This window comes from Pholis gunnellus (genome assembly GCF_910591455.1).
Source record: "Pholis gunnellus genome assembly, chromosome: 11".
Classification (NCBI taxonomy): Eukaryota; Metazoa; Chordata; class Actinopteri; order Perciformes; family Pholidae; genus Pholis; species Pholis gunnellus.
In genome coordinates this window covers 11,956,374-11,969,655 of record NC_136538.1, presented here as the reverse complement: position 1 = coordinate 11,969,655, position 13,282 = coordinate 11,956,374, and the positions used below count along the sequence as shown (strand labels likewise).

At 42.6% G+C, this 13,282-nt stretch overlaps 2 protein-coding genes across 3 annotated transcripts; both read left to right on the top strand.

Annotated features, from left to right (window-relative positions):
• The first annotated feature begins 1,976 nt into the window (after positions 1 to 1,976).
• Positions 1,977 to 9,476, top strand: znf451 (zinc finger protein 451). Of its 2 annotated transcripts, none has more exons than XM_079168429.1 (13): positions 1,977 to 2,035; positions 3,084 to 3,144; positions 3,534 to 3,617; positions 3,705 to 3,818; positions 5,022 to 5,133; positions 5,397 to 5,547; positions 6,156 to 6,282; positions 6,408 to 6,567; positions 6,663 to 6,810; positions 6,958 to 8,387; positions 8,484 to 8,552; positions 8,681 to 8,746; positions 9,332 to 9,476. In XM_079168429.1, the coding sequence occupies exons 2-13, from the start codon at positions 3,088 to 3,090 to the stop codon at positions 9,370 to 9,372; spliced, it is 2,559 nt and encodes an 852-aa protein (XP_079024555.1). In that variant the 5' UTR covers positions 1,977 to 2,035; positions 3,084 to 3,087; the 3' UTR covers positions 9,373 to 9,476. The 2 variants fall into 2 exon arrangements, with proteins under 2 accessions (XP_079024555.1, XP_079024556.1); XM_079168430.1 differs by lacking the exon at positions 1,977 to 2,035 and adding an exon at positions 2,577 to 2,643.
• Positions 9,477 to 10,843: 1,367 nt separating this feature from the next.
• On the top strand, positions 10,844 to 13,127 carry bag2 (BCL2 associated athanogene 2). Its single transcript, XM_079169305.1, has 3 exons — positions 10,844 to 11,104; positions 11,414 to 11,523; positions 12,318 to 13,127. Exons 1-3 carry the CDS (start codon positions 10,848 to 10,850, stop codon positions 12,710 to 12,712), a joined length of 762 nt encoding a protein of 253 aa, XP_079025431.1. The 5' UTR covers positions 10,844 to 10,847; the 3' UTR covers positions 12,713 to 13,127.
• Positions 13,128 to 13,282: the final 155 nt, after the last annotated feature.

Here is a 13,282-nt window from a genome sequence, read left to right as displayed (position 1 = left end):
GCTACAAACTAATCCACAACAGCACAACACCCTCTGTCTTCATACGTAACGCATATTTGAGTGCGTGTGTGTTTTCTCCTACAACCCATACCACAGACATGTTACATGTGGACTTTGCTGCTTGCTAGAATAGATAAAACAGACAGTGAGCACATCCAGAACACATAAGAGATGAGTTATCGGGATGAGGAGATGCGGCTGGCCTTTCGCTACTCACCGCGGCTCCTGGTGCGTCCGGACAACACTGATTTTATTGGATGTTTTCCATTACGAAGCCTGCGATGCCAGCAGCAGAAAAACAAAATTGTCGCTATAGTCCCGAGCAAGAGCAGCAACAGCAGCAGCACACATTGAATACTGTACGGCCTCAACAGCACCAAAAACGCCGCAGCAATCATCATAAGGCGAGATGTAGGACAGATCCCGCAGCCTCAGACAGCTGGCTCCTCTCCTGCCGATAATATGTCGCTGGGAGCTCAGGATGAGAATAAAGACACTGACTGACACACGTGAAGCATCGCACAGCAAATCGCGTAAAGCGTACAGCTTCAAAGTGGTCAGCCCGGACTATTGATATCATTATTGTGAGGTACAGTGCATGACTCAGCAGAGACGCAAGTTTTATTTATTTATTTATTTTTCTAACAGGGGCAGGGAGAGTCAGCAGATTCAGCTGAGCATCGCAGTTATCTGCTGCAGAGTCGGCTGCTCTAAAGGATAATGCTATCATATTAATAACAATAGTATAAGGACTAATACACACCCGTGTGTGTCTGCGATGCTCAATAGACAGTGAGTCAGTTTATAGGGAACATATTTAGCTTTTTTTTCCCCCCCTACCTACAATGTCACTTTATTGTTGGTAACACAACATTAACGTCTGTCTGACATAGTTTGTTTTAAGTTGCCTATATTTTGCCGTGTAGACTTAGTGAAATGTACCTTGTTGTACTGTCAGGCACTGAAACGAGGCAGTTGCTATTAAGAGACACTTTCAGGATTAAGGAGAAAAATAGGAACCAACGCTAATCATAATCCAACATTGGTTATGTAATTTTTTGGATGGACTGATATCATTTAGAGCGTATTTTCGTCAGTCAGATAAAAGACTCTTTCAAACAAAGTGCATGGGGATAAAAACAAGTTTTATTTGCCATTTTAAATGAGCCATTCTGCACCCAAACTAAAAATCCCAGTCAATGACATAGTATATGTCCACATGTGTCCACAAAATATGCATACTGCTTGCATTTGTCCATATATGCAATAAACCAATACACCATTGCATATGTAAATATATATTTTACATGATGACAAGATATACAATTGTTATATACAGCATAAAACATATAAATAATACAAATGTTTGTATATGGTTATTTTTTTACACCATATGTTGACTAATGCAGCATTATTAATTATTAATGTCTGTCATTCCCATAATAAACATTTGCATAAAAGCAGTAATCACATACGAATGATTCTGTATGTCAGCATGTGTGTTCTTAATGGATATGTGATATATATTATTTATGTATGACAGCATAAAGTACATGTTCAGTATGTGTCATGTATGTTAATGTATATGTACACAGTATATGCCAATACAATTAATTACCATGTGTGGTAACCAATCATCGTGTTTTTATTTGCAACAAATGTGCACATTCATTGTGCATGTCTTGAGATGTACGGTATATTTACAACATAAACGTTATGACCACATAATCACAATGTATTTATGTATAAACAATAACCTGGGTACAGTCATAACGTCATTCTGAACTCAAATATTAACACAGTCGCAACAGCTACACACTTCGGCCCGGACTAGGTAAGAACAGACGGGCGGAGTTTGCTCTCGCATTTGTTCCGTTGTAACAACCAGTAACCCCGTTCGTACGGCACACTCCGCGTAGAAAAGGAGCGCTTCAGTATCACGTGATGTTTCAGACCAGACTAGTTGGCTACGTCAAATTGATTTGGGATGTAGCTAGCTACCAGTCTGTCAACTGAGGAGCCAACAGAATAAGCAGTAAGTAATGTCATGCTCAGCTTCATTCATTTGTTGAGTTCAACCATGTGATTACAACGTGTTTAACGTCGCTTTGCATTAGTTAAGCGTGGCTAACATGTTGCAACCGCTAACGTCAGAGAGCTAACGTTAGCTCACAGAGTCTGGACGCTTGGCAATGTCTTGGAAGCAACCATTTCAAGATTTCGCTGCTAATAAATGTGCCGAACAAAAGATTGTTGGTGATAAAACACACCAGAAGGCAGGTGCACTTCACACCGACCGGTTGGGATACTTCATATGGTTGTTTAGTGTGTGTTTAGTTGCAGAACCTTGATTTACGTCGATGGAGCGCATTGGAAACTCCACTGTGGCGCCTAATTCCTTTCTCGCTCGGCAGTTGGAGTGCTGTTTAGCAGCTCCGCGCTCAGTGCTGCCAGGGCGTTTGGTGGCCGTGAGCGGTATTGCAACAACACTGTGATTTTCAGTGCATAGGCCGCTGAAATTGAGCTTCCACCCCATCAGTGGCAGCACCAAAGAGAAGCACTCTCTGGTGGGCAACTGAGGAAGAAGTTACGCCCCATGTTAGACTTGACGTTTAATCAAACACTGTCCTGCATTACGCCGGAGTAAGTCACATGTTTGCTACTTTTAAGCTTCACATCGACGCGTAGTCTGCTGAACGGTTGCTGTGTATAATAACTGCCATCTGTTGTTGTTTAAAACATTTTAATATTCGATGTTTGAGCCACCAATAATAGCAACGTCTGCCTGATATGAGTACTGTACTCGGGTAACGTTAGTCAGCTGATCCGTTGATGCTGTTTACTGAAAGTGTGGTCAAGTGTCATGCAACTATTACTGTAACTAAACGCATTGTCGTTTTGTTGTTTATGGTTAATTAAATCATACTGGTGACATTTTGACTGATCTCAGCAGACTGCAGCATTACTGTTACTGACACTTGAGTGGCTTTGGTTAACTAATACACACCCCTCCTCTATACAGTCAAAGGGATCGAAGTTAGGGCTGCAGCTTCTAAAGTCACACTCGTTCTTTATTTCCTCAGATAAATGTCTTCTCCACTTCAAGCAGACGACGATGAGGTGGAAGAAGTGGAGTTTGTATCGGTAAGTCAACGTGTACACGTTATCTATTAAACAAAGCGATAGGTACAAAGGATGAGATCACGGTTACATTTGTTTACTTTCTGTCTTTTGACATTGAGGCGACTCATTGTGCAATAACCTCTTGATCTAGCCTGATCATCAGACCTACCGTATCTTATCCTAATTTGTATATTTATCATATTTGATTCGCTGAACAGTATAAGCTGCTGCTCCATGTATTGTATGACTAGCCATGATTCAAGCATAGAGCACCTCTGTTTTCATGGGCATGTTAACGTTAATAAACAACCCTTTTGACGTTGTACATGGGTTTGTAGACGTCTTTGAATCTTCTAAATGTAGGTGTGTTTATAACACCAAATGACACGGTGTCTTGTACTTGCTTCAAGGAGGGCCCTGTCAGACCAGTACTAGAATGCATTGACCTGCTGAGTGATAATGAGGATGAGGGATGTTCCTCTGTGGCAGGCACGGTAAGTGGCCGAATGGAACACCGTTTCACTACATAGTGTCTGTCGAGAGTGAAATTGAAGTTGCTCTGCCTTTTTATTCTGCTGTAGATTGAAGATAAAATCACCCGCCATAAAGCACGCGTTACATCTACACTGGACAGGCTAGCACAGCAGGTGGCCTTAGAGAAAAAGGAAAGATCAGATAAATGTAGAGCGTTCAAGGTAAGTGTGCTTCAATATAATGTGCTGTCATTTGTTGCTTGCTAGACTGTGATTACATTTATGAAGGTCTGTCAAGCTTTGTTTATACCTGCGCTTGAAGCTCCGAGTATGTACGGATGCGTTCATACTCTGTGACCTGCATTATTCTCCGAAACGCCAGAATACAAACAAAATGTACTGTGAAGAATCAAAGAGACAAAGAGTGTAACTCATACTGTATATATGCCCAGAGACTGTAGCGCCCAATCTCAATCGCCACACTCACAGACTCACAGACTTTGAGTCGCGCTCCCATAAAATCCTTGAGGGTTTAGTTCTGTCCCGTTGTCAAATCATCGAGTGTTTGAGGGCTCTCTCGCAGACATTTTGAGCCCTTTATGAACACTTTTGGTAAGTCAGCATTAGATGCAGGCTTTGCCCAAGGGAATTACCCACAATTCATTGCAATGTGACGTTAAACACAGGGTAACCAGTGGATGGAACATGAAATCAGAGGAATGGAAGCAGAGAGTATATTAAACAGATTTACTAATCGAACATTTAATTTAGACAAAAACAAGTAAATAGATTATTTGAAATGACCTCTCATCCTGCGAGGAAAGAGCCTAGAAGACGTTCAAATCAGGGAGTAAATGTATAATATAAATACTCACAATTGTACATAATATTTTTTTGATGTTGACATGTTGCAGCAAAGTGTTGTCCCATTCGTATTTACACCATTTCAAGCCCTCACACTCAACCACTTACCAGGTGACGTCAGTAAGTCCTTGAGGGTTCAGGGTTTGAGGCCTTAGGGCGTTGTCTTCATCTTGCATTTAAAAGAAAAATTACTTGTGCTCATCACAAGGGCACTTAAAAAATACACAAACAATCTTCAGTGCTAGCAAAACCTCATTGACAACTTTTAAAATGTTTACATGTTACCTAAAATGCTCAGTAGACATTTTTTTTCTGTTGTTGGTTTACTGTATCGGGTCAATTAGGGTAAATTGTAGCGGCAACAGTGCCACCCTATGGACAGAATGCATAGAAAGCAAATAATTACTCCATACAACATCATACTGTATGTGACTTGGAGAGATAACATTAAACAGTGTCTGTATGTCACTACTGACATCTGTCTATCTGTCCTTTTGTAGTGTATAAAAGATGCAGAGTGTGTTCTGTTGTCTTTCATCTCTTTTTGTGTCTCTTTTTCAGGAGAAGCAAATCTTACAAAGAGCTCATGGACAGCAGGAGCTGGCCGTTAGTTCTCCAAATGGAATTAATCGAGAAGCAAAGCGCTGTGTGGACATGTGGTTAAAGATGCCAGGTACATTTGACTCTGGATCAGAAAGCTGTTGTGTAATCACTGACATTGTCACTTGTAAATCTGTCAGTGTTGGAGTTGATTCAAGCTCGTACAGTCATGTACTGTTGAGTTTTTCTACCAGTGTGCTATGTTGTGCTGCTGCAATGATCCACTTTCTTCACAGGGATTCACAAGAGGTTTAGCCATGCCAATGACAGAGCACCTATTACAGTGGTACTAGATGTTGTGTTAACTTTTCATACTGTGTCTTTGTGTTCATTTAGGTGTTAGACCTGGAATGATCAGTTCTGGCTTCGTAAGAAGAAACAGACCTACTTCTTTCCCCGGCAACAGTTCAACTAGACACACTTGTCCAGTGATCAACTGTGGTCGGGTTTATGACAATGCGTCGCTCCTTGAAGGCCACTTAAAAAGGTAATCATTTTCAGTGTGGGTGTAATACCTTCTGAATAGTGCTTGAAGAGGAAAAAACTTCCGGATTTCTACAGTGAATAAAAGATACTACGTGATATTGGGTTTGGGGGTCCACCCCCATAGAAAGACTTAAAACTCACATCATTTTGGACCATTATTTATTGTTATATACTCCCAAAAAGCTCAAAGGCAAAACTTGCTGAAGTTAAATAATTATTGTATAATTTACACGTATCGCAGCCTTGTTCTGAACATTTGAATCTTCTGGAAATGTTTTCCCTCTAAAATCCTATGATGTAAATCAAAAGAGCAGAGAAGTTACGACGAACAGTTCACTTGTTAATCTACTTTACCAAAAAGGATGTGAGCGTTGTATCGATAAGTTACAGCCCCCTCGTTCTCACACGGAACACTATGAATTGCCCCGAGAAGCCGATATGGAGAGGGCAGAGAAGAGTACCTGTAGCTTGTACACAGGTACTCAGGGTAAGATGTAGAAGTGCCAGTACTACGTACCAGTGAGTGCCGGCCCACTTCAAGCACTGCTTTTTGAACCAATTCCTAGATAACACATAATGTAATAATGCAATAACATATCTTGCGTGTAGGTTCGATCACTCCCCGTGTGACCCAACCATCAATCTTAAAGGATGTCCATCAGAGCGCTTTGCCTGTGTCGCCTGTGGTCAACATTTTCAGACTGAAGAAGAATGGAGGACACATCTCGATTCTCAGGTTTACACACTCTTCTGACTGTGCTATGAAAAAACGGATTAGTGTGTGAAATACGTATTTGACAGCTGTTGATCTACAGTCGCTTATCCATTATTTTGAGAATAAAAACATGTTTTGATCAACAGGTGTCCTCGTCTGCTGCTGATGGTCACAGCATCACTCAGACGTATCAGTGGATCGTGTGTTTCGCCTGCCCTGCCTGCTACTTCCTCTTCAACCTGCGGGATGAGTGCCTTCAGCACATGTCGGCCAAAAACCACTTCACAGAGTCACTCGCCATGAATGGTGAGCTTTGTTGAACGTTTTTTAATTTCTATACGTCAGAGGGTAATACAGGAGCAAGATCACATGTACCTTTTTACTTTCTCCTCTTGCTAAAGAAACCAGAGGAAGACCACTGCCAGTTCCTGTCTCCCAATATGTTAAGAATCGCCTCATCACTTTGTGCAAGGATGTAACATTCAACGTCCGATGCTCTTTATGTCACAAAGTGCTGATCTCACATCAGGCAGCTCAAGCCCACTTTAAGTAAGTTTAATTGTGATTTATTCAGTGCAAGTGTATGTATTAATATCTTATGATGTTACATGTTGTATAGCAGACACTGATTTTGTTCAGATGTTTTTTTGTGGAACTGATTTTTTTCCTGTTTCCTTATTTTCCTTCTTCTTTTAGTGTGCACTGCAGACAGGGCTGCGCGGTGGCCAAGGCTGATAAAACGGTAGTGCAGGTAATGAAACAGCTGCAAGTGCGAGGGCAGTGCTCCCTCTGCTGTAAAATGTTCCACAGCCGGGCTGAAATCGAGAGGCACAAAGAGTCGACCCAGCACGAGGTGGAGCTCAACCAAACGATGGAGAGAGCCCTCATTCAGCACTGCCGGTTTAGTGAAATTCGCCACACCCAGAGGGCTCGAGAGGCACGGAGGAGAAGACCAGGCCTCGAGAGCGATTGTGGAGAATTCTCAGCCAAACGGAAGAGACCGAGCGTGAACGGCAGCGTCAGCAGAAACTCGCTAACAGCCTGGTTCTGCGAGTGTGGTATACGCTTCTCGGAGGAGGCCACGGCCACACAGCATCTCTTGGCTGTGAACCAAATTTTCCATCAGTGCGGCGTGTGCGGCAAACACATGGGAGAGTCCTCGATCACCCGCCTGCACATGAGTCGCTTTCACGGGGGCGCTCACCTCTCCAACTTCCTCTTCTACTGCCGCAAGTGCAAATTGGAGATGCCTCGGTACGAAGACATCATGTCGCACGTGACGGAAGCCCACAGCGGACACACCTACCTCATCGAAAGGGACGTGCCCGAGGAGCTGGTCGACGCCAAGCCGTCCACCAGCAAAGGAGTCGGCCCGCGTTCGTCCTCCAAGTCCGCGGACCGGCAGAGCACCGTCGGGACGTCTTTGAAAGCAGAGCAGACGTGGATGTGCAGGATGTGCGAGGACACCTTCGACTCGGAAGCGGACGTCCGCAAACACTGCCGTGACGTGAGCAGCCACAGCTTTCAGAGGTTCATCTGTGGACACTGCCCCCAGAAGTTCTTTAAGGAGTCCACCGTGCGCAGACACTGCGCGAATGAGCACGGCGGGCAGATACAGAGCTCCCACTTCTGCGGCCTCTGCGACAGCATGCTGTTTGAATCCGAGGGCGAGTTTTTGGAGCACTACAAGAGTCTCCACAGTAAAGACTACCACTGCATGGGCGATGTCGAGCTCGTTCCGCCGGCCGTGGCCGAAAGCGCCGGTCGGCTCACGTGCCCGTGCATGGGCTCGGGAGAGAGGAAGGGGGGGATGAAAGCTACGTACACGCAGTGCATGAGGGATCTGTCCGCGGAAGGGAAATGTCAATATGTGTGCGCTCATTGTGGCGCGTCTGCGCCTTCCTTTGCTCAGATGAAGACTCACGTCCACACGAAGCACGCGGCCTTGAACCTGGACAAGACCTTTGACGTAGAATGCATGGCTTGCCGGGAGAGTTTCACGGGCGTACCGAGTTTCCATACGCACTATCACTCCCGACACTGTACACTGGAGCCTTGCACGAGCTCCAGGACCTGCACTGTGAAAGCAGAGCTCAATGCTGTGGAGATCTCAACAGAGACCAATGGTAAATCAGTTACTTTTTTTTTTTTTCTTCTTTTTTTTTTACATTTATACCTACGTTTAAGCAGCATTTAATCAATTTTTTATATCGTCATTTCAGAGATGGAAGATGAAACATCGGCGTTTTTGAACATGGATCAGACCAACAAAGAGAGTGCAGCATGTGAAAGTAAGGAATAAACAATACACTCACGCCACACACACAAATAGTGTGCAGCTTTCTTTTACATATACACAAGAGCTTTACAACATCGCGGTACAATATATCAGCTGCTCATTTGTTATGATCTACTTCAGATGAATCGGATGACGAGATGAACCATGAACCGTCTCTGAGTGCAGAAGGAGAAAGAGAGTCAGCAGGTATGTGTTTACGGTCTGTGGCTGAGCAGGTAATGTTCAAGCTGTATAACTCACTGCAGCCTCAGGTTACGACTGTGTACCGGCAGTCATTTCACAGTGATTACATTTTACTGCAGAGAGCTTAAGACGGATAAACACTCCTTGTATGTTGGCCTTAGTGGTTGGCAGTATTTGTAACAACTTCAGTTTCCCATAAAAGCACAATATTTGATACAGGTTCAGAGACGATTCAAAGCTTCAATATGTTATCTGTGCTTTTCAAGGTTAAAAGATAAAAATATGTGATCAATCAGGTTCCAGTTGTCCAAAATATGCTTGTCAAGAATAAACTAAAGACGATAAGTTTAGTCTTTGTAATGACAATGTATATGTGAATGTGGGAGCTTTATGATGATATAAATGCTTTAGAAGATCGATCAAAAGCATTACAATGAAATGTGAACATGTGGAGAAAAATAGAATCCCTAACTTATTAAGTAGATGTATTTCCCGCCCCCCAGCATGGTTATGATGGTGTTGTACTTTGCAGTGTTTTATTTAGATGTACTGTAACTTGGATCCTTGTATTCTGCTTCTCTTTTACAGAGTTAGAAGAAGCTCTTAAAAGAAGTCTTCTGGAGTTTTGAGGACATGATTTGGTTTGTTTTTTTGTGACCCAATGTTTGTCAGACAGATGTTTTGAACCACGTATTTGTGTTCAAAATATGTTCAATAAATAGTTGCCATATTACCTTTTTTCTGTGTTTTTAATTATTTATAAATGAATCAATATGATGACATGATAAATAATCAATGCTAGGCATTCCCATCCCAGGGAACCAGCCAGTTTAATACTAGAAGGTTGGTCTGTGGCTGTGGATTTACGTCCTCTGTTGTGTAGTCTCAACACTTTGGTGTGTCGACACATGTGCTATAGATGGCAACCATGACGCTGCAAAATGCCGAAGCTGAACTTGTGACCTCAGTGCATCTCCAATTGCAGTCTCTGTTTTCAGTGCTGACTTAAAATCCAGTGTATTGTACGCACCGTAGGGAGCAGGGCCAAGACCTGTGTGTAGAAGAGTTTGTGTTTCCTGAAGTGCAGCCATGTAATTCCTGATCTTTACGTGATGGGATATTAGCTCATTCCAATAACATGGAGTGGAAACAGTGGAAGACATTTTAAACTGCTACTTAGATTCTGTCAACAACTCTTTGGCTCTGTTAGTTTCCTCAAGTTCTCTTCAAAATCATTACAAGGTGACAGATTCCCTTTTAAAGGGGATGCACACTACAGATTAGCATGTAATTGGGATATACATGTATTTAAATGCTTGTTTTGCTTCTTTCTTCACATCCTCTTCGTCACTATGTTGCATGATTTGTGATTCTTGCTAGTTTGAATCAGAAAATGGAGACTCCAATATACTAAGATATTTTAAGATAGTGGCCCAGGATCTATAAACAGTGAGTGTTTATGCACTAAATGGAACACGTTCATTGTGACTCCTGGTTGGAGAATGAAGCAGACCTCTAATTCTCATTTAGCTGTAAAGACATAAAGCCTACAGCAAGTTGTGCATACATGGCAGATCGATGTGGGTTTATTTAAAGTGTACATCAAATACAATCTTTTATAATGTTCTAGTCATTGATGGAAATCAATATTGCAGAAATGTTTCATGAGTAGATCAATGTGCTGAGAGTATTAAGACCTGCAACTAAATGTAATTTTAGGATGACGTGTGGCACTAAAGACATTGACGAACCCAGCTTAAGGCCTACATGCCCATTACATCTGTTTTTGTTATTGTATTAGCCAGCTGTGTTACAAATTAACCAGTTAAAACAAAGTCCACCAAGATCCCTAAAATTCCAGCAGCCTACCCATTGAGTGGAAAACCTCACATACAGATATTTCTTAAATACAGAAATAGCAAAACAGTTCTATTTACACATCCGAAACTGTGACTGAAATTACAGCTTAATCTAAGTATGTATGGGGACACCACTAGAGCTTTTTTCAGCGACCTGTAGGGGTCCTCGGACCTGAAGTTGGGAAACACTGTCCAGGGCTTCTCGAGAATCTTCTGTTAGGACAGAGGGAAGGAAGTTACAGCCCATGTTAGGAAATGTTCCCACAGGACCTCTGCTGCAGTCTGCTGGAGAGCGCCCAGTGTCGATCGCACACAAGGATTCCTCTCCGGGACGGATCATTATCATCCTAATAATAATTAAATCAAAATCATTCACGATCATGGCTCAAGCTAAGATACAGGCGAAAATGAACGACGCTACGTACAGCAAGTTCAGCAGGACGCTGTCCATGGCAGATCGCTCCGGGCAACTCCTGGAAAGTTTGGATCAGCTGGAAATGAGGTACAGTTGAGTAACAGGCCGTTCCATGTGCGCTAAACACCGCGCACGCGAGGGCTTGAGGCATTATAGTTAGTATGTTGTATGTTTGGTGATTAACGCAATATAGAAATGTCATTTCCTGAATGAAACAAAGCGGACGCAGCCAATCGCGTCGGATTAACATGAAAAAAATAAAATAAATGGGTGCAGTAGGTCTATAATTCTGGTAATTTATTACTGTGGATTGTCAGTGATACTCAGATGTTTATGTCCCAGAGAAAAGGATGTGGCTTTAGTGGTCACGCTTTGTGGTCGCTCTGTGTCTGTCAGGGTGGAGGCTTTACGCGAAACGGCTTCGGCCATGGAGGTGGAGAGGGAGTTCATCCTGGAAATGATTCAGTCCTTACAGAACGGACAGGAGCTGCGAAACATCAGTGCTGGTGAGACATCGCTCTACTGTGTTTTTGACAGAGAAAAGAAACCATCACAGAGTCTGGTACACCTTGTTTGACTGTTTGTACCCAATGGTGTTTTTAATCCATTTGATTTTTTGCAGCTGCTCTGATTTTCACTGTAACATTGTGATCCTATGAGGTTATGCTTTGTAGTTGGGCGGTGTGGTTCAAGAAACCTCAGGGGATTCCAGGAGGAAACGTGATAGTTTTTTCACCACACCCAGGAGAAGAGATAATCCAAGGTTATACATTTGTTTTCCTCCCATAAGTGATATTATATGGTGTACACAAAGGGTAATTACATTCAAATTATCGTACAGTATTTCCTAATTTCCCATATTAAGTGTATTTACCTTACACCAATACATTAGCCACCATGTACAGCTATACTTGACTGTAAAGGGTGTTGGGCATTACATGAACACTGTGTAATCTGGTTCCTCTGCCAGAATTACCACCCTTTTAACTTTATTATTTTCACCTGCTGAACAAAAAAATAAAATACTAAAGTCTGGGTTTGTCCCCACAATATAATCTAATTCACCTTTCTGACAGTTTAAAAAAAAATGAATTTCTTAACAGGCCCATCCTGTTGGATTAGATTGCATCACATTTGAGCTAGACCCACCATACATTAGTATAATGAGGTAGTGTGTTTACACACTAATGCATGGTGGACGGGGAGAGGCAAGGGCAAGGATTTAAAAGCATGTAGATGCTCTATTATTGTGTCCACCACTTTCTAGCCAGTGTATTTTGCTCTTTTTATTTTTTTCAAGGGGAGAGAGAAGAGTTGACTTTAACAGCAAACCGTCTAATGGGCCGGACGCTGTGCGTGGAGATCTCCATCGGCACGATCAGAAACTCCCTGCAGGAGGAGGCGTTGCACAAGGCCACATCTGTAATCGATGAGATAGTGAAGAAGTTGCTGGACGACATGGACGGCGGGCGGCAGCAGCTGCTGGCCGTGCACGCGGCCTGTGTGACCGAGGCCCCGCCCGTCCCCATCGACCAGAAGTTTCAGGCCATCGTGATCGGCTGCGCTCTGGAGGACCAGAAGAAGATCAAGCGCAGGCTGGAGACGTTGCTGAGGAACGTTGACAATGCTAAGAAGAACATCAAGATTATGGATCACCAGAAACTGGAGGACCCAAAAACCAATGGCTGTCAATAAGACTCGTCATCAAAACATCAAATGTGTCATAAAGCCACTAAACTCAACAAGAACTGTCCTAATTGTGTACTAACTTTCATGAGATTACATGTAGCAGCAAGACCAGTCCCTTTATTAAATGATGGTGAAATGATACTGAACCATAGGGCCAAACAACAGACACCCTCATTCTCCCTCACTTCTGTTACTTTCAAATTACTTAACACTGACCTACTTTAAATATATTGTTAAATGTCTATACCGAGTACACAATGTGTGTTCACATATGCACTGAAGTAAGACAGAAAAGATACGATGGCATAGTGCTCCATTGGAGGTGTGATCACAGTTTATTGTAAAATCCACTGCTTGAAAAACAATGAATTTAATGTTGAAGTATATCTATATATATATATGTTTTTTCTTGTCTTTTAAATCAGGCACTTGGTCATGCTTTTGGATGTGCACTGCATACACTACCTCTTTGTGTGAAGGCAACACTAATCACGCTGTGGATTTTAGTTCCTGTTTGCACAAAGCAGTGTTTATGTCAGATTATGTGTCAAAACTTTGATTAAAAAAAACACCACA